Source organism: Monodelphis domestica, chromosome 1 (assembly GCF_027887165.1).
Source record: "Monodelphis domestica isolate mMonDom1 chromosome 1, mMonDom1.pri, whole genome shotgun sequence".
In the NCBI taxonomy this organism is placed as follows: domain Eukaryota; kingdom Metazoa; phylum Chordata; class Mammalia; order Didelphimorphia; family Didelphidae; genus Monodelphis; species Monodelphis domestica.
The window spans coordinates 520,907,085-520,932,217 of record NC_077227.1 but is presented as its reverse complement, the minus strand read 5'-3'; the positions used below and the strand labels follow the sequence as shown (position 1 = coordinate 520,932,217).

The 25,133-nt window shown below is 41.1% G+C and overlaps 1 protein-coding gene across 4 annotated transcripts in view; it reads right to left on the bottom strand.

Annotated features, from left to right (window-relative positions):
• Positions 1-1,644: 1,644 nt before the first annotated feature.
• Positions 1,645-25,133, bottom strand: part of LBH (LBH regulator of WNT signaling pathway) — a 78,462-nt gene continuing 54,973 nt past the window's right edge. For all 4 annotated transcript variants that reach the window (XM_056813226.1, XM_056813224.1, XM_056813227.1 and 1 more), the window contains one exon: positions 1,645-4,830. In XM_056813226.1, coding sequence (XP_056669204.1) covers positions 4,642-4,830 — 189 coding nt within the window. In that variant the 3' untranslated portion in view covers positions 1,645-4,641. The remainder of the gene's footprint in view (positions 4,831-25,133) is intronic.

Sequence of the window (25,133 nt, the reverse complement as noted above, 5' to 3'; positions counted from 1 at the left end):
TGGAGTTGGAGCCCCTACATCTAGTGAACAGAAACTGACATCTTCAGCAGTTCTTTTCAGGGTGTTAAATGAATTCTCATCAACAGTGCATCTGATGTAGGGAAGTGATCCAGAATGTCCAAAATAAAGATGATCACCTAATCATTCCTAATGGCTTTGGAACAGATCATGAATTCCTAGGCAACAGATTTCTATTTCTAATTATGTTTCACTTAGATAAGAAAATTAATTGCATTCCAGATAATGTTCAATTATATCCTGAGCATACATTTGACTACCAGTGATGGGATAATGAAAAACATTGTAGTTTGGTATGGTAGGAATAGCCTTGAAACATTTTTTTGCAAATAACTAGCTAGGTCAGTTTCCTGCGGACTCAATTTCTTCATAAAATAAGGTCACTAGGTTAGATTGAGGATTCTTTTTTTTTAAACCCCTACCTTCTGTTTTAGAATCCATACTAAGTATTGGCTCCAAGGCCCAAAAATAGTAAGGGCTAGGCAGTTAGGATTAAGTGACTTGCTCAGGGTTGCACAGCTAGGAAGTATCTGGGGTCAGATTTGAAAGATCAGATTCTTAATTTGATCAAGAGTCTATAAACTCAAGTGTTTTTAATATTTTAATAACTGTTTCAGTATAGCTGGTTTTCTTTGTAATCCTATGTATTTTATTTTTTGCATTTAAAAAATTCTAAGGAGTCCATAAGCTTCACCAGACTGACAGTCAAAGGGGTGCTCCATGACACACAAAAAAATTGTTGGCTGGGGTTAGACTACCTCTAAGGTCCTTTCTAGTCCCAACATTCTGCAACTATAAAATTTTCTGGCTAAGTGAAGAGGCACACAGGCAACCATTTGAGACCCGAGATAATATACTTTGAATTAAGATATTTTTATCAAAGGCTCACATTTTTCCTTCCCTTCAACCATCACCCTCCTCGCCAAAGTGTCCCTAAGATAAAGAGAGCACATTCCAATATTTATGTCCCAGATCAGTTTTTTTTCAACCTTCCCTTCCATCTTAGAATCAATATTGGTCCCAAGGCAGAAGAGTGGTAAAGGCTAGGCAAAGGGGATTAGGTGACTTGCTCAGGACCGCATAACTAGGAATGGTCTGAGGTCAGTTTGGACCCAGGACCTCCTGTCTCCAGAACTAGTTCTCAATCCACTGAGCCACCTAGCTGTTCTGCTCCCTGCCCCTGCTATGTGAGTTTCTCAAACACAGAAGACTAATTTGGGTTGTGTTTAAAATGAAGAAGTAGAATGCACTCCCACCTCACCTCCACATCCCTCATTTCCTTTGAAATGCTATTCAAGCAACACCTTGTACATGAAGCCTTTCCTGTTCTCCCTCTATCCCTGCCACCTTCCAGTGCCCTCATGAAAAAAAAAATCTTATTTTGGGGGAACACAGTTATCTGTGTACCTGGCACATAGTAGGCATCTAATAATTATTGGATGATGGATTGCTTTGACATCTCCCATCTGAGGGGATTGAAACAGGGAGGAAACACCACAAACAAACCCGTTTCCCTGAAGACCCAAAGATTTGCTTCTGTACAACCTCCTGAGGAAGCCACATCCTTGTTCCTGCTGCGTTTATTTTGTTCTTTCTCATTAAGGAAAGAAGGAAACCAGGCCAAAGTGGAAAGCATTTTCAAACTTTATTTACAACTGTCACAGTGACAAAAAAGTAGTTTTGGAAAAAAAAATGCTAGTTTCTCCCTGAGCCTCAAAAAAGAACAGACAGAAGTTACAGAAAATTCATCAAGCAACAGGCTTTTTTTTTACTGAAGGATTTTTTTTGGGGGGGGGATACATTCAGTTAGAAATACACACAAATTATTCCCAAAAGGGGGTGGGGGAGAACAACAACATCAACATCAACATAAAAAACAAAACCCCACAACAACACAGAGGCCAGATAAAGAGCATAGTCTCTTCCAAGGAAGGGTAGATGGGATCCACCCAAGAGGGCCCACCCTTCTGAAGATCCTGGCCTATGCTGGCTGTTGGCCCCTCACCTGCTCAGAATTCTAAATGGTGGTAGAGAGTGGTCTGGAGACCAGTAAGATAATAACCCACCAGCCATAAACATACATACACACATACACACACACACATAGTAGGCTTGTTATGGTTTGTTATGCAGTGTACAAAAGCACATTTCATCACACAGCAAGACTGGGACAGATAACAGGTAGCAGATGGGGGACTGGGTACCCACCACCCTACTGAGGGATCTGAAAATACAAGGAGTCATTAGGTGAGTCCCCAAATCTCTCCTCCACAGGAGTTAAATGATGATCAAAACTACAGTGAGGGTTACACGACAGAGATGACTGGCTCTTTGCCACTAAACCACAATATGAGAGAGAGAGAGAGAGAGAGGGGAGGTGGGGAGGGGAGGGGGGGAAGAGAAAGAAAGAGGAAAGAGAGCGAGGGAGAGAAAGAAAGAGAGAGGAGAAAAAAGAGAAAGGGGGGAGAAAGAGAGACAGACAGACAGACAGATAGACAGAGAGAGAAACAGAGAGGCAGACCTATCATGGGTCACCAGCAGAAACTGTAGGGAGTGGGTCATCTCCCCCCACCTGCTGGTCTGCTGCCACAGTATGGAGCTAAAAATTATTGCCATCAATGTTTATAATACAAGTGGATGAGATTGGGGGGAGGGGATGGAGAGGAGAGGGATACCCCTCTCAAACCTGGTCCTGCTAATATATAAAAGCAACACCCTTCCCCAGCCTTCCCCAACACCATACTACCCATGAGGTATTAAATACAAATATATTACACACAGTCCAAGACTAGGAGCTGAAATGGGACTGACTAGAAGTAGGGAGGCCATGGTCCAGTACCTTGGGTTCCCTTGTTATACCCAAGGAATGCTTCCAAGTCTGATTCCTCACTATGTTGCCTCTCTCTGCCTCAGTGGAAGTCACACAGGTTCTGGCAACAAGATAGAGATATTTCTATAATTTGTTCTTTAGATCCTGGATTCCAAACTGGAGGAGCTTCACTGTAGCTGGCTCGTAAGTGAGTGAGCTCCCAGTGTTCCTGTGTAAGCAGCCCTTCCAGTCAAAGGGCCAAGAAGGATGAGAGGAAGGAGGAGGAGGGGGGCAGAATTAGGGGGATGTTGGGGAGAAGTCAGGTCTGAGTACAATATCCTTTCCTTCCTGGAGCCTCCTCAAAGCAACCCAGGATAAGCCTCCTCCCTCCCTGCCACACACAGACAATACCTACCTCTCCAGAACTTGGAAAGCTGCAAGGTATCTCATGACACCCTCTAATTTCCAACTTGGTCACAATACTGCTGGCACTCGAGCCACCACGTGCTACCCTTCTCGCTTCTCCTCCTCCTGTCCCTACCACTCCCCAACCCTTAATCCTACCACTTCCCAGGCTCCAGTGACCTTCCTGACCAGAAGGAAGTCTTAGTTCCCACCCAAAAACAATACCAGGGGATACAAGTTTCTCTTCCACTCGCTCCTCTGATTTTCATAAAAAGGAGAGAGAAGATTCAAGGTGAAAGGGAGGCTGAAAGCCAATAGGAAGCGACCTAGCTAAATCAGACTGGTGGAGGGGAGAGCAGAATATTCAGCTCAGAGATTGGTACAGGGTCTTTGGAAGAAAGAGTGAATCAAAGAAAGAGAACCTAACCATTCCCCAACTTCCTGCTCAGGCTATGGGAATGAAGAGAGGAGAGAAGTCCACTGACATGTGCCTTTCACCCTAAGAAGGGCGACGGAATTATCCTAGGGCGTTCCTATCTTCCCCATTCCCTACAAGGGAACATGGGATACTAGGGCTCCAAGAACAAAAACTGGATGAATATTTTGGGAAATGGAGCCTAGAAAGTCTTGCCCTGCCCACCCACAAAACAACAACAACAAAAAGCAGATAAACATGGGGGAAATTCTTTTGCAGAGGAAGAGGGAGAGCGGGGGGAGGAAAAAAAGGAGGGGAGGAGGGAGGTGATCAAGGGACTTTCCCACATGCCTGCTTCACAACCCTTTGCCTGTTTTGACAATAGAGAGCTCCCAGTGTGGTCTCTTTCCCCTCCTCCCTTGTTAACCCACTCAAACACACTCTGAACAGAACAAATGGGGGGAAAGAGAAAAATGGGAGAGATGATGACTCTATCTACTGATGTACTTTTGAGCCAGCACTAGTCTCCTCTGAATGCTTTCTGGCTATAGTTCTTTGCTGAGTTGTTTTCTTCAAACCTTTATTTTCTCTTATTTTTGTAGATTGTTTTTTTGCCTCAAAATGTTCCTTACTTGCTCTGCCTTTTACCGAACCCCCCCCTGGAATATCACAACTTCTCTAGACTATGCAGAGTTCAGATAGTGATCTCAAAGCAGCAGACACTTCCCCAACCCCAGTTAAGGGACTTCCTTTCTCAGAAGGCCTTGCTGATCTTTGCATTGAGGACTCAGCTGCTGGACATATTGCTTTCGGAAAAAAAAATACATATAAAAAAAAAAGAAAACCAACCCAGTGATCTCGCAGGTGCAAAATTGAAGCTGTCATTAGACATTTTCAGAACTACTGTGGCTCACTCATTTTCCACCATGATGGGAAAAAAAATACAGTTTACATGTATTTTTTTTTGCCCCCTTTGGGTGCCCCCTCAATAGATTTACTGCTCCTTGTTCTCTTTCTCTTTTTCTTCTTTCTTTTCTTTCCCATCTTCATGGACCACAAACTCCTCTGGGGGCCATCTGAGCTCTCCACTTTCCACTTCTCCCTCTGTAGGCTCCACCACAATGGAAGGCAGGCGGTCCTTCAGTTTGCAGATGCACTCATAGTCAGAGGGATCTGGAAAGATCTGAAATGAGAAAGACAGAGGATAAGAGGCAAAGAAAAGCTGAAGGTACTGGGGGCAATTAATGGAGTGCTTTCAGGCATTATACTCCTATGAGACAAGGATAAAGGAAAGCTGCTTTTAATCTTATAGTGGAATAATCACTTGGGAGGCACCACAGTATCTGTTTGGAATATTTCCATCTGCATTTTTCAATGAGTTCCAGGTCATACCACCATTCCACAGGCCCTCCACTCTCACAGTAATCGAAGTAGAATTATCGATGACCAAAGATCTGGACTAGAGTAATAAGCAAAGGTGAGAATTTTCTTTTTTTTTTCATTTCTTTTTTTTCCACTTTTTCCCCCAAATCTCCATTTCTACTCTACGATAGCCTCCAAGGTTGGATCACTGAACTCCTGCAGCTGTCAAAAGAACTTAAAATTTGGCTGAACAAATAGTTTGGCAAAACAGGCTGTGGCCCAGGAATGTAATGACACTTTACTATGCTTTAAGAAATGGTGACTATGATAAATCTTGAGAAGCATGAAGAGACTTACATGAACTGATGAAATGCGAAGTAAGCAGTCAAGAAAACAAAATTCACATTGACTATACTACAAAGAACTTGAACAAAAAACTGAAACGAAGTATTTTGAAATTATATTGACCAAGTTTGGCCCCACAGAAGAGATATGAAAAGGTACCTTCCCCCTTCTTTGCAGAGGTGGGAGGGCTATAGCTGTGAAACACCACATGTTAGCTCTTTTTTACTTGGTTGATTTGTTTAACTTGCTTCTTTTCCTTTTTTTATGCTTTGCTATGAGGGATGACTGTGGGAAGAAGGAAAAGGGACACATTGGAAAATGTAGGTGATATAAAAACAAAAGATTATCAATAAAAAATGTATGTTTTTAATGCAAGAGAAAAAAAGGATTTGAGGTCTTCCCAAGTGGTAGCCTCACTCCTCCACACTCTTCCCACAGTCAAATTGAGAAGTTTTTGAAACCTAGAAAATAGTGTTTGTTGTTTACAGCGGCTCTTTGTTCCAGTAAGAAGTTTAGGGTTATTAAAAGGCTTTTGCAATTTCCCAAAAGTCTTTTTAAATTCTAGGTTCAATTCATTATCCATTTGCCATATATTGCTCAAAGAGCTCTACAGCTTGTCAATCTGATTGCATGTCATAGTTTGGCCTATAGGCATTCTTCATCCACTTGATTTTTCTCATGTGGATGGTTAAATCAAACTCTCTTGGTCACTTCTATATCTCATTAAAGAGGTTCTGAAATATTAGGAGGTCCAAAGTTCTGCTAACAGGAGAATTTAGACAACCTTGTCATCTTGAAATTTGTGCCATTCTTGGTTGTGGTATTGTGAACACTAACACATTACCTTTCCCTGCTGACCCATAGAGAAGAAATCTTTCCCACCTATAAATATGGTTGAAGTTTACTTTTACCACTAATTAGGAATAGGACAGAGCCCCAATCCCAGGCATCTGCTACTCTAGGCAGGAGTCCAATCAAGTGAGCCCATTGGAAAAGCATTCCATTTTCTATGGAGGATTCTGAGAACTACCAACCTCAGGGAATCTTCTCCACATCACTGGATGAATGATCAACTATTTATTCCATAAAGGCCTATTGACAGGGATTAAATCTTAAGGCAGCTGCACAACTGGGTAACATTAAAAATTTAACAAGCCTCATAAAAAGGCAGTGTAGTGGCATTCCAGAGGGGAAAAAAACTTCCAGGGAGAAGCAGCAAAATCTCTACATCAATTGCTAAAATTATTTAGAACTCAGAATTATGGGACAGCTAAGTGGGCTCAGTGGATAGAAAGGCCAGACCTGAAGGTAGAAGTTCCTCTGTTCAAATCTCACACTTCAGGCATTTCCTAGCTGTGTGTCCTTGGCAAGTCACTTAATTCCAATTGCCTATCCTTACTACTCTTCTGCCTTAGAACTAATAGTATTGATTTCAAGATAGAAGGTAATGGTTAAAAAATTTTTTAATTAAAAAAAGAATTCAGCATTACTAAAGTATACAAAATGGAAATCTGTCCACTGAGGACAATGCAAGAGGAATTGTACATTTCCCCCTTCTAGACTTCATTCATGATAAAGTATAGCCCTCTAGGAAAGGGGTTCTGGAGAGGAGTGACAGGAAAATAATAACACAAATAAGGTGAAATGAGTGAAAGGAAACTGCCTAAGGGGGAAAAAATCTATTACTTGAACCCTCTATCAAGACAAAAAGAAATTTCTATTTCTTGACCCTTTTACAAATAAACCCACTTAACAGATCATACAAGGGAAATCAAAGTATACAGTTGAATGTTTGAATTGACCCCTGCTACTGGTCTGCACAAGACCTTAGTTAAAACTATTAAGGCAAGCAGTTTCCACAGAAGTGCAAGACATGGGCCAGCTGAAAACACTCTTTAAAAAGTTATTACTAAACCTTCATGCAATTAAAGTGATCACTCACATCTGAGAAAGGGATGGGCTTCAGCTTCAAATATCTTAGACCTCTGTAAGCCAAGTCTACACCACCGTACCCCACTCCCCTCTGTATCAAAGACTCAGGACTACAGATAAATACCAGGATAAATTCACTCTACAAAAGGGAGAAGAGGGAGAGGCTTCAGTTTCCTCCAGCTCACATTCTGGAATATTATGAATTATAGCTCCCCTACCTGCACCCCCAGGTTATGGAGTACAATGGAAAAAGAAAGAGAAATAAAGGCCATCTTGTACATCTGATTGAGTGTCATGCTTGCTCTAACTAAAATCTGATAAAAGGTGAAGAGAACCTGAGAGATTATACAATGAACAGTCAGGAGACCTGGATGCTGAGTCTCTTCCTGCAATCTCTGGTAGGATGATCTTAGCCAAATTACTTTATTTCTCTATGCAAGATTCATCAGATCCCTTTCCTTGGCTCCAATCATGCTGAGTTAAATTATACCAGACATAAGACTGGGTTATTGAGCAAGTAGAAGGAAAAGCTCTATCTGAAGAAGGAAAATGCAACAGGACAGACCACTTCCCAAATAGCCTGATATCATTTTCTCCTGAGGAAAAAAATAATGGCATAAACAAAGTGTTGGCAAATTCTCCCACCACCTCCCCCTTCCCTAAAATGCAGAGGACATGCTGTTGGTTTAATATGTGTAAAACACTTGCAAACCTCCAAACTGATTGTTAGCTTTCTATAATATCTGCAGGTAAGTTCAGGAAAAAAAAATGTCTGATTGTCTAATTAAGATAAAACTTCCTACAATGCATTTCCCTTAAAGTTTAAAAAATAAATTTTGTTCCATGGAATGCTACATTTAATTCTAAGTTGGAAATGGAGTTAAACATTTAAATAAAATGTCGGGTTATCATAATTATTGTTGTAGTAGCAGCAGCAGCAGTGGAAAGAAAAGAGAAAAAGATAGAAGGTCCTTGATGGCAAGGGCTGTCTCACTTTTTCTCTCTGTATTCCCATCTCCTAGCATGGTGCCTATGACACAATAGGCACTTAATGCTTGTTGATTGACTTGAGATCAATGAGCAAAAAGGTTTTCGTAACTTGAATGAAAAATATCAAGTCCAAAATAAACTTTAACCCTTACAAGGCATGTAAATTTTTGATGGGGATGGTTCTTATAGTGGCCAGCCTTCTACCTAGGGCAGACACACACACAAAGAGGACATTGCCAAGCCTGTGCTCACCATCCTAAGGCAGGAGGCCTGCCCAGAGCTCTAATTGTCCTGCTCAGACAAGACCTTCGACTTTCAAGAAACTAGTGTTATCCCTTCCAGGTCTTGAGTGAGCTCCACAAGACTACCATGGAGTCCACAAATCTGGCTCCTTATTGATGGCAGTTGCACTAAGGCAACAGCTCATTCCTGATCTTCAAAAGAGAGGCAAAGACACTAATATACTATAATTAAAATAACTGAATAATTTTTATCCCAGGAATTGGGCCCTACTACATGAGAAAGCTGTCCCCTGAGACTCAAAAGACTCAGCACTGCTTCCTTGCCAGAGAACTTTGCTCCCTGGTTTGCTCAAAGGAGGCTCTGCTAGGGTTTTTTTTTTTTTCCATTTAAAAAAAAGGTTTAAAAACCTGCTAATTCTAGGGTGGGGGGGAGGGGGAGAAGATTGTGTAATAATTGAGCTGCCTCTTGGCCGATGTCTCCCAGTAGAGATATTATCAGCATATTGTACCAACTTATTCTTCTGGGGGGAAAAAGGGGAAAAAGGGGGGGGGAGGCTCTACCTCAAAAAGGGGAGGGAAAAGGAACAATCCCCAAACCAAGAAGCTCAACATTTCCTTCTAAACAAACAGAAATGCTCCCAACAAGCCACTGAGCTGTTGGCTGCCAGCACAATCTTATCTCTCACAGCTGCTGTGAGAGAGGCTGACCCCAAGGAGGTCGAGATTTTTCCACTAAGTCATGCTTTTTAATCATCAAGGCAACAGAAAAATGAGAGGTTGCAACTGCAGTTTTAAGAGGTGGGGGGAAATATATATATCTATATGTATAGATATATATATAAAAGGACTCAAGTTGGACTATTTTAGACATATGATAGGGAGGAACTGAGGGTGTTTTGCATTGGATTGGGGAGGAGGGGGGAGTTAAGTCAGGCTCTCTGTTAAATGCTGGGGAACAAAAATAAGGGGGAAATAAATTCTTAGCTATCCCTAACCCAAGAAAGAACCCACTTCTGGTTAAACTTCCTCTTCTGAACAAAAGCAACTCAAAGGCACTGCTATCCCCATTTTATAGATGAGAAAACGGAAATCCAGAGAAGTTAAGGGAGTTACAGTACACCACTCACATTCTGGGATGACTCTAGTTCAAATCCAATTCCAGCACAGTATCAATTCTAGAGGATGCCTAGAATTACAGGTGTTAATTTGTAATTATAGATCAATTCATAGGTTCATAGAGATTGACACCCCCTAACCCCTTTATAAAAGAAGAATCTTGGGCTTAGAAGGGAAACACATTCCCCAAAATCATGCACTTAGTAAATAACAAAAGCCAGATTTTGACTCCAGGACCTCTGGCTCCAAGTCCCATGGTTCTCACCCTTTTACCATAATGCTACTATGTCCCATATCTCACGACACCACACTGCCTCACCAAGGCCTGCCCCCAAAGGTGATACCCAATTGTGGCCCACCTGCAAGCCAAAGCCTCCCCAACTTTCCAAATCTCCACCACTGATGATGTTCAAGGTTAAGATCCTAGAAAGCTAAATTATTTCACACTGCATAAGGAGAGGGCTTTGACAGAGATACTGAAAGATTGGCTAAAAACTAAGAGTTATTTACATGAATTAGGAAATATTTAATGAAATAAATAAAAAATAATTTAAAAACAACTAAAGGCTGCCCCAGACAGAAGACAGCTTTTAATGTTTACTCTTTCATAACCTAGGTTGGAGGGGAGACCAATGAGATTATGAGCACTTAGCACAGTAGAGGACATTTCAATATCTCAAATTTCTGTTGAATGGAAATTTTACAGCTGAAATACCCATTTCAGGAAGGCATTTGCAAATCTATTTTCTGCTCCAAACAGAACTGAAACTAAGGAGAGATAACCCAGGGTGCTAACATTTAGAGCCCTGACAACATTTGTACTTCTTTTGTAGTGTAGGAACAGTTGAGCCAAATCTAGCATTTAGTTTTCATCCCCCCCCCACTTCTATCCCTAACCCACTCACCCCAACCCCCACTGAACTGCCCTATAGAGAGTTCAGGTACTGGGTCCACCTATTCCTCTTCAATCACTGAACTGGAGGACCTCTAGAGAAAGGAATCTGGTGAAGCTGAGAAAAAGAGTTTGGGAATTAAGAAGCAGTCATCAGGTCACTTTGCTTAGGTGTAAAAGTAGCAAGTTTGCCATCTCCCATTTCACCCATGGAGGGAAACTGAAAGGCAATACCATGGTTTCTAAAGGCCCTAAATTTGAGGGCCTGGCTATCATCTGTCTCCCTCTGAGCCAGGTGACCTAAACCTGACTTACTCTGGGGTGGGGAGAAGAGAAAGATATTTGGCATCTCGAATGGAAAATGTTAGTGATTCTGGTAAGACCAGCCCTCAGCCTGTGTATATCTATGTGTGTTTGTGTACACCATCTTCCATCACCCTGACAAACATATGAGCTGGCCTACTACAATGGGAAAGGAGTGGTCAGCAAAGAGCTGAGAGATGCTAATAGGGAAAGCAGACACCAGCTGATGGAGAGATGAAAGGTAGTTAAGAGGACACAAAGGGCTAATTACCAGCTCTGCAAGCTGAGACAGCAGTAGCCTGCACATCCTGCTTTCCCTGCTGGGGGTAGGATAAGAGGGAGAGAAATGGAGGTGGTAGGATGAGCCAAAGACTCATAATAAATAATTAGTCTGAATCCTGAAGGGTATTTGGCAATAGACACACCAGAAGGAGCAACTTCCTTTCTCCAAACTTGAGAATAAAATGGAACTTCCCATGGAATCAAATGGGTCCCAAGGCAAAACTGAACTACCCTGAAGAGAATAGGCTTTGTCCTTAAGTAGCTAGCTCCAGTCCAGGCAAAGTGGGATTAAACACCCTTCAGTAGGAAGTTCCAAGTTGTTGACTCTGATACTTTCATTTCACACCTCTGGGTCTCAATTCTCCCAAATGACAGGCCCAAAGAGTTTGAGTTGACTTAGTCATGTTTTCAGAATGCTAGGGAAATGTTACCCAAATAATCAGAGAATCATAGCTCTGGAAGGAACTTTAGAAATCATCCTGTCCAACCCCGTCATTTTGCAGATGTGAAAATGAGAGAACCAGAGAGGAGAAGTAATTGGCCTAAGGACAACAACACTAAGTTAAACTGCAGAGACCTTGTCTTTTGACTTGTAGATGATGAGTGCCCTTTCCACTACTCCAAAAGGATGTCTTCTCTACTCTTGCCACTGATACCCAACAAGTTTTCTGTCTGCTTTTAATGAGTCTAAAGTGATCCACCAGAGCTTGCTGCTTATGTCTATCCATCGCCCAATGTCATATCTGGCCCTGAGTCTCATTATGGATAATCTTATTTTTGCCCACTATGAAACAGAAGAGACATTAATGAAGCTGCCACCTCCTCAGTTGAGGATGAGGACACATATTGTGAAACACTAGAATTTTGCAGAGTGGTAGTAGTCTTCTTGACAGATATTCAAAGTAAGAGATTTTTCTTTACCCCCTTGTCACTGGCTTAAAAAAATTTTTTTTTAATAAAAAGCAGTAACAATCTTTATCTTTGTTTATTCTTCCAAGATGGAGCTGACTTATAACATAGACAGCTTAGTGTAAAATTAGTGATTCAAATAAAATCAGGCACCACTATTTTCCACCTTTGTGTAACGCCCTTTCTCCTATCCCACCACCACCCCCCCTCTCTCTCCCCCTCCCCACACATGCATTCAATTTTGATAAATGCAAAAAAAAAAATCTTCCCTAAACCATTTCTTTCCCTCTCCTTTGGAATAATGACTGCATTTTGTAATGGAAGCAACAAGGGGTTGAATGTGTTTTGTGTCTGGCAGATCAGGGTTAAATTTAAGGTAGGGGAAGGAAGATCTAGTCAACACCTATTCTTTTCCTTTTCCTTTATCCACTCTCCTTTTCCTCTTCCAGCTCCCTGGGCTAGAGGTGAAAGGCTATCTGTCCCCTCCAAGAAGTCCTTTCCCCATCAGAATTGGGTGCTAGCCACTTCCTTGTATGCTAGACTTAAGGTGTTTAAGTCTCAAAAGGGAAGGGAAAGGAAATGCTTTGTGTAAATTCCACTTTTGAACCACTTTGCAAAGCATCTTTCAAGCACACACCCATCCTGTGGTCTCTCCACTCAAAGCAACACTACCAAACAGAAAACTATTAGGAGAGCTAACTTCCCACCAAATGTTAAGACTAATCACTGTATAACTAATGAATCAGTGAGGGAATGAAACCTTTGAATGCTCATGGGAATGCTTTCTTCAAAGCTGCCCACATCTGTGGGAAGAGATGGAGGCCATCTATAATGAATTCTTTTAGATCAGCCTTGTCATAGACCTCCCTAAATATAATCCCTTCTCTTATATGCCAGATCAAATTCCTTGGGGGCCTCTTCTGGAAAATCCTTACCAAGATTATTGCATCAGTCTTTCCATTTCAATTCCTTTTTCCTTCTGTTTCATTTTATTTTTTACTTATACTTTTTAATATTTATTTTATTTTTAGTCTCTCTTATTTTATTAAAAACTTTCTCTTGACCCTATGGCCACTTTTAGACACTAGCTAATTTCTCCCCTCCCTTTTGAAGTTTAATTCTTCAAGTGTATTTGGTCTACATCCACAGTCTTTACTTCTTCACCTCACCTTCCATTCCCTCTCAGCTCATGAAATCTGGCTCCCATCAATTCAAACCAATTCAATAAACATTCATCAAGCATTTACTAAGTCCCAGACAGTGAAATAGTCCCTGAGCTCAGGGAGCTTATATTCTAGAAAAATCAATATATATACAGAAAATCAAATATGAAGTAGATACAGAATAGGGCAGAGGGGAGTAGAGTATGAAAAAGTGAGGCAGAGAGATCAGGAATGTGCCTCGATTGGTAGGTGGCTCTAGAAGGGAGCCTGGGTTCTAAAAGGAAGAAGGGGTAGGAGGACATTGACTAGGCTGGGAGATGTAATGTTCTGTACTGTTGTCAAAAAATGATAAGTTGGCTATTTTGGCAGGAATGTTGTGTAAGAGAGGAGGAATGTAAAGTATAGAAAGATATGTTGGAGCCAAATTGCAAAGAGCTTAAATGCCAAACAAAGGAGCTTTTATGTCATTCTAGGGACAAAAGGTAGTCACTGAAGCTTCTTGAGCAAAGCAATGATGTGATCAGGTCTATCCTATTCCTATGACATTGATGAAATTACTCACTAGGTTCCATAATGATTTATTTCTGGCCAAATCCTCTACATTGCCCCATTCCTTTAGTGATGCTTGACTGCCCTTACTTCTGGGAAGGCTCCCTCTTCTCTTGACATGATGTTGCACCTTCCTAATTCTTTCCTTCGATCTAGTTTCTCCTGATTTCCTTTTCTATCTTCTACTTATTCTCCCAAACCTTCAACTAAAAAGCTCTTCCCTGACCTTCCATTCTCCTTTTGCACTATTTCTTGAAAGAATTTAGGTACTGTCATGGCTTCAATTACACTTTCTTTATTGAGGACTCCCCAATTTCTGTCTTGAACCTTTGCCTTTCACCTGGACATTATTCCTTAATTTTCACTTACCAGTAAAGACATTTCCACTTAGAATAATTCTCACTCATTATAACCAGAATCAGATTCACTCTCTAAATGCAAGGTTTTTCATTGGGTTGAAAGACTCAATTGCATTAAAAGTATAATACTTAAGAGGCCTGGTCATGTCATAATTCATGTAAAAAAAAATCCAATACTTTTAGTTGTCTGTCAGCTCAACATGAATCTCAACCACTCCTTGTAGACAAAAGGATGCACTTAATGAGTCTCTTCAGAGGGCAAAACTACAACACAATGGGCCAAAATTATAAGAAGAAAGATTTTTACACATGTTTTAACACGTGATTTTTACAAAATTTAAGAACTTTCCCATAATTAAAATGACCTATAAATGGATAGATTAGCCTGTTGGGTAGTGGGTTTCCTTGTCACCAGAAGTGTTTCAGTGTCAAAAACAATGTGGAGGGGAATGATGTACTTCATTGGAGATTGGATTAAAAGGCCACTAAAGACCCTTTCAACTGTACAATTCCACTACTTTTTGTTTTTAATGGGAATAATCTTTAAGATTAATGATAGTTGCTATGATTAGAGGCCCAGGCCCCCTGCCCTAGATATTGAAATTATCTTGTCTAACCTGCATTTTGAAGCAAAAGTATAAATTTTTTCAAAAAATACACACATGGTAGAAGAGATTATAAAAGTAAATGCAGTATTGATGACTTAGCATTTGCTATCTTTATGGATATAATGGGCAAAGTTCAACTCTAAGACATATTTTTTTTTCATGTTAACAAACAGCAATCTCCTCTTAAAAACAAATTCTGTAGTATTCCACGTTTACATAGTTTCTATTACCAGGCTGTTTGCCTATTGCGGTGCAGCCAAGAGCTACAAGCTTTAATGTCAAGGAACAAAATGCCCACAACACTATTCTTCCCAAGAGCCAGCAAAGAGACTGGAGCCAGAGGGTGTTTTGGTTTTGTTTTGGTTTTTAATTTAGTATTCCTAAAATCAGAAGAGAAATGGCCACCATGATTCCTGGTTTGTGTCCTCCTAGGACTATAACTCTACTACCTAGAACCCAAGAAGACATAAAATCTCGGTTCGTTCATAGTTCCCTGAGTCAGTTCTACCGCATAAAGAAAATTAAGGTCAATAGATGGTCAAATATTATGCTACATAGCATCCATTTAGCACTAGTAGATATTCTGAAATGATGAAATTGGTTCTTCTCTTCAAGTACAATTAACAGAAAAAAGATGGAAATATATGTGGTCATTTCAATTATCTATGATTTCACCAATATAGATACTCCCTTCATTGACACAGATGATATATACCTATGCCATGCTTTGAAAAGTGGTTATAGAAGTAGCTATTACATGATCAATTAAATATTTAATTTAAATAGAATAAAATAATTTAATCATTTGGTAGCCAAAACCTCTGGTGATTAGCCCCTCTAAATTTAGTTGGGTTGGTCCTTGAATAGCAGTTCTTCATTGCTGGGTCTGTATTTAAAGACTTTCTAAAAACCACTAGAATTTATATTCTCACAGATATAATCTTTGAGAACCCAGGGTCACCTCCAAGTAAAGATGAGTTAGACTGACTAGACAGATAGATAGATAAGTATAGGAACATTCCAAATAATGCCCGATAATCCAACAAGGTCAGATTTGGAACTAGACAGATTTTATAGGTCCTCTAGTCTACCTCTCATTTTACAGGTGGAGAAATTGAGGTCCGGACAGATAATGTGATTTAGCCAAATGTTACCAGCTAGCAAATTGAAAGAAAAGAAGTGAGCACTGAAAACCCAGGTCCTCTAGCCACAATCCAGCATTGATTCTATTATGCCACCTTGCAAATGTCCCTTCAAAGAAAAACAACATTTATATATACAAGTTTTCCTGAGTAAAATTAATATTTTAAAATATAACTGAGTTTTTCTGAAATATCTAAAAAATGTTTTTAAATATATGTGGTATTTTTTTAGTTGTGTGTATATATGTGCATTTTTTATAAGACTGCTATTCACCAGAGTCCTCCATAGACTTCACTGAAATAAAATACAATCAGAAACTCTGGTGGGTCCTAATAGCCAGTGCTTTCAGTGTTATAAGCTTTTATTATAATAGGGACTGTAAAGAAGCAGAAATTGCTTTAAGGTTGCAATCAACTTGTCAGTCCAAGAGCCACAAAATCTTTGACCATCCCCAAACCCATCCCGTTAGGACCTTTGAGCTTGGCAACCTTGTCGGGAGTCCTGGTAATGTGGGAACGCACCTTTTGGCCTCTTCTGTTCTGGGAAGTGGGGAAGCAGGGAAGAAGAGAGCATTTTAAGGATTTGGGAGCAATAACTCTGGCTACAGTAAGAGTGACTTTGTCTGGGTGCAGCCTACGCCTGTGCTCATCTGAGTGTGTTGGGACCTAAAGATGCTGAGACTTTCCCTCCAATGGTGAGTTACCAGCAGTTCATGCTGCTCCACCTACACTCGGGAACATCGCCCCTTCCCTATTTAGGACAACCACACTGTAACTGTCAACAGCCCAAGGATAGGGTGGCAGGAGCATAAGTTTAGATGAACCCATCTGGGGTTTGTTTCCTTTTTGATTGCCAGTCACAGTCAACAAATCATTGCCAGTAGAAGGTTTTCCTATTAAGAAACTCATCAGAATAGTCCCAATTCTGGTCAAAATGCTCATCTAACAGCAGGAGAGAGAAAAGACCACTTTGGACTAGGAGCAAAGAGTTTCTAAGACTGGCCTGTGCATATAGGGGAATGTCATGAGGTCCGAGTAAAGTACTGGGCTTGCTGATCTAAAACAAAATAAAACAAGCAAACCAGAAAAGCTGTCTTTCTTTTGGGGGGTGGGTAGTGGGGTGGAGGGAAGGGCAGATGGGGAGGCAAGAGAGCCAGCTGTGCACCCAGACAAAAGTGCCACAGGCTGCTAGGGCTGGAGAGGAACGAGCCTCATCCCCCCTGGAGAACATCTTTCTCTGCCACAAGAAGCATTTAAAACCATCAACCCCGTGGGAATGAGTGGCTGTCTCCATATCCACAAGAGATGATTTCAGGACATATCCCTGAGAGATCATTTCAGGACATTCATTAGACACCCAGGAATAGCTCTTGGCTACAATCACAAGATCCATCACCCAAACACATTCCTCCTCCCTTACCCCTGCAGGCCTCCTTCCTTCTCATCCAAGTTGGGAGACTGGGTCAATGACTGGGAGAAAATGCTTATGACACCAAGTTCTATATAATTCATTGTTCCTACTTTGGAGCCAGGGCGCTTACTTAGACTATTTATTCTGCTAGGGGCTCACAAAGGCGCCCTGATATTCTCAGTATGAGCCAGCTGACGTTTTATGTAATTTATCAATATTTACCTACTATGGGGAAGGGCACTGTATTAAAGAACAATATCTATCATACCTAGCTAATAGCACAGACATGTCTTTGAGAAAAAAATTAAGGCTTGCCTCTTGATTCCACTGGACCAATCACAAACCAGACCCCTCTTTTCTGGACCAAGAGATGGTAGAATACAGAGGAATGAGGTACATGCCATCAGACATGTCTAACTGAACTCAACATGTTTGCTGAATTATACTTCTTTTTGTAATAAGAATGAATTCTCTTGAGGATAGGTGGGTGGTTACTAGAAAAAAAGGGGGAAAATAAAAAAACTTTTTAAAAGATAGGGATGTAAAGAAAAAGCATCAATTTTTTATTAAAAGGCTTATTTAAATTCATACTTCCACTAGCATTCTAATTGGTTGGTATTTGAAGGCACTCTATCCACTGCCTTATTTCACAGTTTACAAAGTTCTTTTCTCTCAAGAACCTGCTGAGATAAACACTGAAAAAAGCATCATGATCATCATTTTATGGATGAGAAAATTGAGTCAGTAAAGCTACATTGACTTGGCCAGGACCACATATGGATCAATGGAAGCCAAGATTCAAAACCAGGTCTATGGATTAGATGGTCTTTTGTTGAGGATGCCATAGAAGTAAATATAATCATCTCTAAGATCCTGTCCAGTGATCTAGGATTCTGGGATTATTTCACTTTTTGTATTTTATTATCTCCAGAGCCTCACACAAAGCAGGTGTTTAAGAAATGATTGTTGGTTGATAAATAATGATTTGATTATGACAAAACCAATGCTCTTTCGTCTAGAAAAAGCAGCATGGCATGGCATGGCGGATAGATGACTGCACTTAAGAGTCAGATTGACCTGAGTTTATAACCTGCTTTAGACAGTCACTAACACTTTAGACAGTGTGGTGCTAGGCAAATTATTTTAATTTTTTGGTCTCAGTCTCCTTATCTGTAAAAAAAAAAAAAGGAAGCTGAACTTCATGGTCTCTGAATTCCCTTCTATCTCCAGATTTGTGATCCTATGATCCAAGTCTTCCCCACTGGAGCAGTTGCTATGAAATGCTTAGGTGCCAGCCACAAAGAAATGTTCCTTTTTTCAATGGGAAGGAAGGGGTTAACATAAAAAAGAACTTGTGCATAAGGACCAATACCTAATGCTTCTCAAGAGAATTCACTCTTCTTCCTCAAATATACACTCAGACTGAACTACCTTTTTTGGTCATTCAGTAGTGGGGGGTGGGGGAGCCTGTGCTACATTTTCAGAAAGCATAACATCTGGTGGTAGAAATAAGGCGTGGAGGAAGAAGTAGAGGGTAGGAGAAATTGTTTTGAATATTGGTCTTCCACTAAAATTTAACTTCCTGACTGGAATCACCCAGCCCAAACTGCTAAAACTTTACTGATATGTCTGCATGTGCCATTAGAAACTGAAGGCTCAGAGGACCTTCAGTCAGATGTTTTTTGTGGTAGATCATTTTCTGGTGGCCACAGAACTGCTTCCTCTGCAGGATCACTAAGCAATGCTTTACTGAGCTCTTTGGAAGACTCCAGATAAGCACAGCATTTGGAGCTGACCACAGCTACTAAACTTCCCAATTATCCCACCCTCACTCCACCCAATAATGGTGGGTCACTCCATACAACCCAAAAGCAAAGGGTTATCTATCACTTAACAAGCCCTTTTAAGTCAGGAGTCAGAAGCAGGAGACATTCTTTGTCTCTCCCTCCTTTCTTTCTCCTTCCCCTCGAAAAGCTAGGATACCCATCCAGCAATAAAACATAGAATGATCAAGTTGGAATGGATCTTTAAAGAGTCCAACCCCTTCATCTGACAAATGGGGGAACTGTAGGGTTAAACCCTGGGTGTCAAAGGTGGGAGGGAGGGAGGAGGGAGGGAGGGAGGAGGGAGGGAGGGAGGGAGGGAGGGAGGGAGGGAGGGAGGGAGGGAGGGAGGGAAGGAAGGAAGGAAGGAAGGAAGGAAGGAAGGAAGGAAGGAAGGAAGGAAGGAAGGAAGGAAGGAAGGAAGGAAGGAAGGAAGGAAGGAAGGAAGGAATCATGAACTTTCTCTGAACTGATCTGTTTTTATGATCAGAAATGATTCAAGCATAACTATTCTTTAGACTAGTTGATATTTCCTGTAAGTAAAGGTAAAGAAGAATGAGTGTGTCTTGACTATCTCTGGGTACATAGGGAAAGCATTGCTAGTCTGACAGGTCCAGTTACCTACATGTTGGTTCCCCCATTAGAATGTGAGCTCCTTGAATATTGTACACAGAGACGGATACACTGTGGCACAATGGAATGTAATGGATTTCTCTACTAGCAGCAATGCAATGACCCAGGACAATTCTGAGGGACTCATGAGAAAAAACACCATCCAGAGGAAGAACTGTGGGAATAGAAACACAGAAGAAAAACAACTGCTTGATCACATGGGTCAATGGGGATATAGGGGGCAGCTGGGTGGCTCAGTGGATTGAGTCAGGCCCAGTGACAGGAGGTCCTGGGTTGAAAACTGACCTCAGACACTTCTAAGCTGTGTGACCCTGGGCAAGTCACTTAACATTGCCTAGCTCTCACCACTCTTCTGCCTTAGAACCAACACACAGTACTGATTCTAAGACAGAAGGTAAGGACTTAAAAAAAAGATTATAGCTATAAATCAAAATAGCTAGCATTTACATACATATATATGGCATTAAGGTCTGTAAAGCATTGTACAAGTGAGGTTTATCTGTGAGCCTCACAACAACTCTTTGAGGCAAGTACTATTATTATCTCCATATTACAAATTAAGAAACTGAGGCTGAGAGAAATTAAATGACTTGCCCAGGACCTCTCAGTCAGTATGTATCTGAGATAAGAGCCCTCAAAATCCAATGATCTTACACTCTGATAGTTGCTAATTGAGAATTCATCACTCCTGCCTATAATATAAACCCTCAAGAAAAGAATTTCAGGATTTCAGCCATAAATGCCAAGATAAGGGATGCTTTAGGTGCCTCAGAGCAATCAGTGAGACTTAAAAAAAAAAAAGATCACAGCCATAGCAAAACCAATTTTGAACTGGGAGGGACCTCGGAAATCCTAAATCTAATCTCATTTTATAGATGTCTGATGCCTTTCATTTTACAGTTGGTGGTGCAGTGGATAGAGCTCTGGACCTGCACTGAGTTCAAATCAGACCTCAGACACTTACTAGCTGTGTGACTAGGCAAATCATTTAACCTCTCTTAACCTCTTAACCTGTCAAATGAGCTGGAGAAGAAAATGGCAAAGGACTCCAGTATCTTTGCCAAAAAAAACCCTCAAATGGGGTCATGAAGAATGAGACAAAATTGAAACAAGTGAATAACAAAAAGTCAGGCTTGAAAGAGGTTAAATGATTTTTCCAAGGTCAATACAGGTAGGAAGTAACAGAGGTCAAGAGGTGCCCTAAGGTTCTTTGATTCTGGGCCCTAAACTCCTTCTATGACCCAAGACCTCTTTATCACTCAGTCATTCAATGGATTAGCCTAAGGATGTGTGGAGAATTATCACCCTTGTCTATTTATAGTCTGTATTAGAGCCTCAGCCTCTCTGAAGAGGAAAAGGTTATCCAATGGAAAGGTGGGCTATAGAAATGCTAATTTCACAACTGAGTAAAAGGGAAAAATAGCTGGTGACAAGACAGCTGGTGCCCAGGAACTAAGAGCAGAGATGGTGAGAAAAAGGAAGCTGATTAAGAAGTGATTTCATCCAGCTGCACAAGGGGCTACAGTGGTCAACTGGAAAAGCATCAGCTAATCCAGAGGAAATTCCTCCAGACCAAGCCAGTGATCCTAGGGGAAGGAGAAATCTGCCACTTAAGAAAGATCAGGCCTAACCCAGGGGAGGAGGGAAACACTCTATCAGAATCCAGGCGCTTTGGGAGAGAAGAGTTTCAAATTGAAATCCAAAGATTACAGTTAGAACCCAGCAAGCTCCCCACTTGAAAGGAGCCTAGCAAGAAAGGATGGTTTTCCCTAAGCACCGGAGTGAAGGGGCAAGTCAGACAGCCTAGGGGGTGAAGCATAAAAAAACTATAAAACCTCTTTCTCTCCCTCTCTCCCTCCCCCCACCTCTCCCTTCCTCCCCCCACCTCTCCCTCCTTCCTTTTCTCTCCCACCCTCCCCCCCTCTCTCTTTCTTCACATTGAAGTTCAGGTAACCTCACTCTCCATAGGTGTATGCTGCTTTTGATGTTGATGGCTAAGGAAGCCAAACCTGAGTTTTCATGGCTGCAACAGGAAAAGGCCAGAGTTGACCAAGAGGTGGACTTCTATTTGGCAATCCCCTGACCCAGTTCACCCCAATTTGCTTTTAATATAAAAGGGGAGCAAATGCACCTTGAGCAGGTTCCATGAGGCAGTGACTGTGCTAGCTCTCTGATTGAGAAGAAAAAAAAAACTATGAAAGAGGGACATATAATTGATTTTTGTTCAATTAAAAACGTTTTTTAATATAATGTTTTCAAAGGAAGAATACTGTCTAAGTTTGAGTAGTATAGAAAGTTATGCTAGGGACTGCAGCAACTCATGTCAGTTTTTCTGATAGAGAAATCCAAGGCACAAGGATTTGGGTGACCAGGATCTACTTTTTGGGTCCTTTCATTCCATTGTCTTGATACTCTCTTATTGCAGTGAACTAAGGATAGAATTACTGCACACTTAACACTGACCACTTGCTCATTCACCCTGGGGGGGTAGGAGTGGGGGTGAGCAGAAATGATTTGCACCAAATCAAGATACAGGAAAATTTTAATTTGATTTTTTTTAAAGCCACAGAAACATCAAGCTATCTTTGCCATAGCTAACACTCAGCCATGCCCCCCCCCAATGTTTTCCTTTCTCACCTCCCCTCTAGGAATTCCTAGCTCCCTTCTGGGCAAAGCTCAGGAACCTCTTCCTACAAGAGACCTATTCCTATTAGCCTAGGTGTTAATATTCCCTCTATCCTAGAAGGAGTCCCAAGAGTCTTAAGTGAAATTTTAAGCTTTAGAAGCTCAAAACTGCACCAAGACTTTTGGAACAGCCTTTATTTTGTATTTCCATATCTGCATTTTGCCCTCAATTCTGTGGAATATATAAGCTTCTTAAGGGCAGGGGCTAGTTCTTTTTTGTCTTGGAATCCTCAACAGCTACAACAGTGCCTGACACATAGGAGGTCTTGTCTAAATGCTCGTGAATTGAATCAAAAACCAACATGAACTGATTTGGACCAGTAAATATTTCTCATCCAAATTCTACAACACAATAAAAAGGCAAATCTCTGGAACTTTTTCCTTTGAGGGGCGGCTAAGACACCCCATAGTGGCAGGAGCTGGTGACTAGAAATCCAGAGGAGTGAACTTCGCAAATCAAAAGGTGTGGGCTCTGGTCCTTCATCTCTGACCTTGGAGCAAGGTTATATCACAGCACCGAGCCTCCATTTCTCCATCTGTCAAAAAGGGATTAATGCCTGGCTTCCAGCAAGCTCATGGGACACTGCAGATGAATGACAATAGCTCTCAAGCACTTTTAGTTCCTTGGAAAAGAGGCACAAGATAAGTCCCAAATACTATTATTATCCTCAGGAGGAATGCCAAGTGGTGAGCTGTGAGACTCACCCCTCCTCCCCCATCCCTACATCCTCTAACTCTCCGGAAAAGAGATCAAGAATGTAAATGAAGGAAGGCCTTTAGCAAAGTGTCATTCTTGGCCAATCATAACAGCTCTGGTGGAAATTAAGTTTTAATTACCCAGCATATGCTTTGAGCAGGTTTTGAAGAAATTAGTCATACAACATTTATGAAAACACTCTCTGTTTTCATTGAGAACAGTGGAGAACATGAAAGAAATGCCAGGAGCAGATCAGAAACTCAGTAGGGTCACTTTTCATATCTCTCTTTCTCTCTGTCTCTATCTGTGTGTGTGTGTGTGTGTGTGTGTGTGTGTTTCTGTCTGTCTGTCTGTCTCTGTCTCTGTCTCTCTCTCTCCCCTCTTTCCAAAATCACAAGGATAAAAGTTTTAAACTCATTCAATGAGTTTGAAATTGCTCTTGGAAACTAGCAACTGTCTATGACCACCCAAATACAAGGTGGTAGTGGAAAGGGAGGTAAAAATCTACAGCTAGCTGAGAGACCTTGCAAGAAGTCATTTCTCCTCTAAGCCTCATTTTCATCATCTGTCAAAATGAGGTGGTGAGAGTTAATGATACAATTCTCTCTCTTCACTCACATTGCCAGTTGCCCTGGGTCCCTACCAACTTTCTCTTGGACCATTACAATAGACTCCTAATTGGTCTCCTTGCTTCTGGTTCATTTTCCACACAATTGCCAAATTCTTATTATTAAAGCACAGATCTGATTCTGTTTTTCTCCTGCTCAATAAGCTTCAATAGCTCCCAATTGTCTCTGGGATTGAATACACTTATCTGTCCAGCATTTAAAGTCCTTCATATTCTGATGCCAGCCTCTCTCACTACACTGACACCACATTATTCCCACTTATGAATTCGAATTCTGATCTGTTTGCTGTTCATTCTTACATTCACAACATCCATACTCCATTTCCATAACTTGGTGCATGTCTCACCTATGCCTTCCTTCCTCACCTAAGCCTCTCAGAAACTATCACCCTTCAAAGCTCAGAGTGACTGTGATCTCCAACAAGAAATCTGTCCTAATTTCTGCAATCCTTAGGGATCCTTCCCTTGCCCTCCAATTATGTTTACTCACTTGTTTTGTGATTTATCTGTGCCCATGTTCATTTTACCCCAATGGAATGTAAGCTCCTTGGGGGCAGGCACCTAATATCTGCTTAATAAGTACTTTTTGAGTTGAATAATCCTGTAGTTTCCATTGAAAGTTCTTGTGATATATAATCTAAGAGGAAACAGAGTTAAAAGGAAATCTCACTGGTAACCGCAAAGAAAGCTCCTGTATGACTTATTGGGAAAGAAACTTGCAACCCAAAACAGAGGTAGAATTTGAGAGGGCTCTTTAGTTGTTTCAGGCCTGTCTGATGTTGCAAACCTTTTTTTTTTGGGGGGGGGGGGGTTCTTGACAGGGATATTGAAGTGGTTTGCCATTTCCTTCTCCAGTTCATTTGGAAGCAGTAAGGAGGAATAACTATGTTTAGCTTACAGAAGAGATGATCTGAAGAAGTTGGGGCAGAAGAATGATAATTCCTTTAGGTATTTGAAAGACAGGGAAGAGAGATTAGCCCTAGAGAGAATAACCAGAGCCAATACATACAAGGAAGGATATTTTTGCCTCACCTTGAGGGGGTGTGGGGGGGGGGGGAAGATGCCTCAGAAATAAAACTAAACTATCTCAAAGTAGAATGGGCTGCTTTGGTCAACTCAAGGTCTTTAAGCCCAGACTGGATTGTCATTGCTAGGGGATCATTGATCTAGAGTTGGAAATGAATCCTTAGAGCTCATCTAGTCCAACCCTTCATTAAACAGAAGAGAATAAAGGTCCGGAGTTAAGTGATTCACCCAAGGTCACACTAGTGAGATGCAGAAGAGCATATTCCTTCTTAATGAAAAACTGAACTAAAGGATCTTAAGACTCTTCCATCTTGGAAATTTCACACAATAAGTTAAGAGGATTGAAGTGTCCTCATCCTTAGCCCCAATACAAAACATCTTCTCCATCT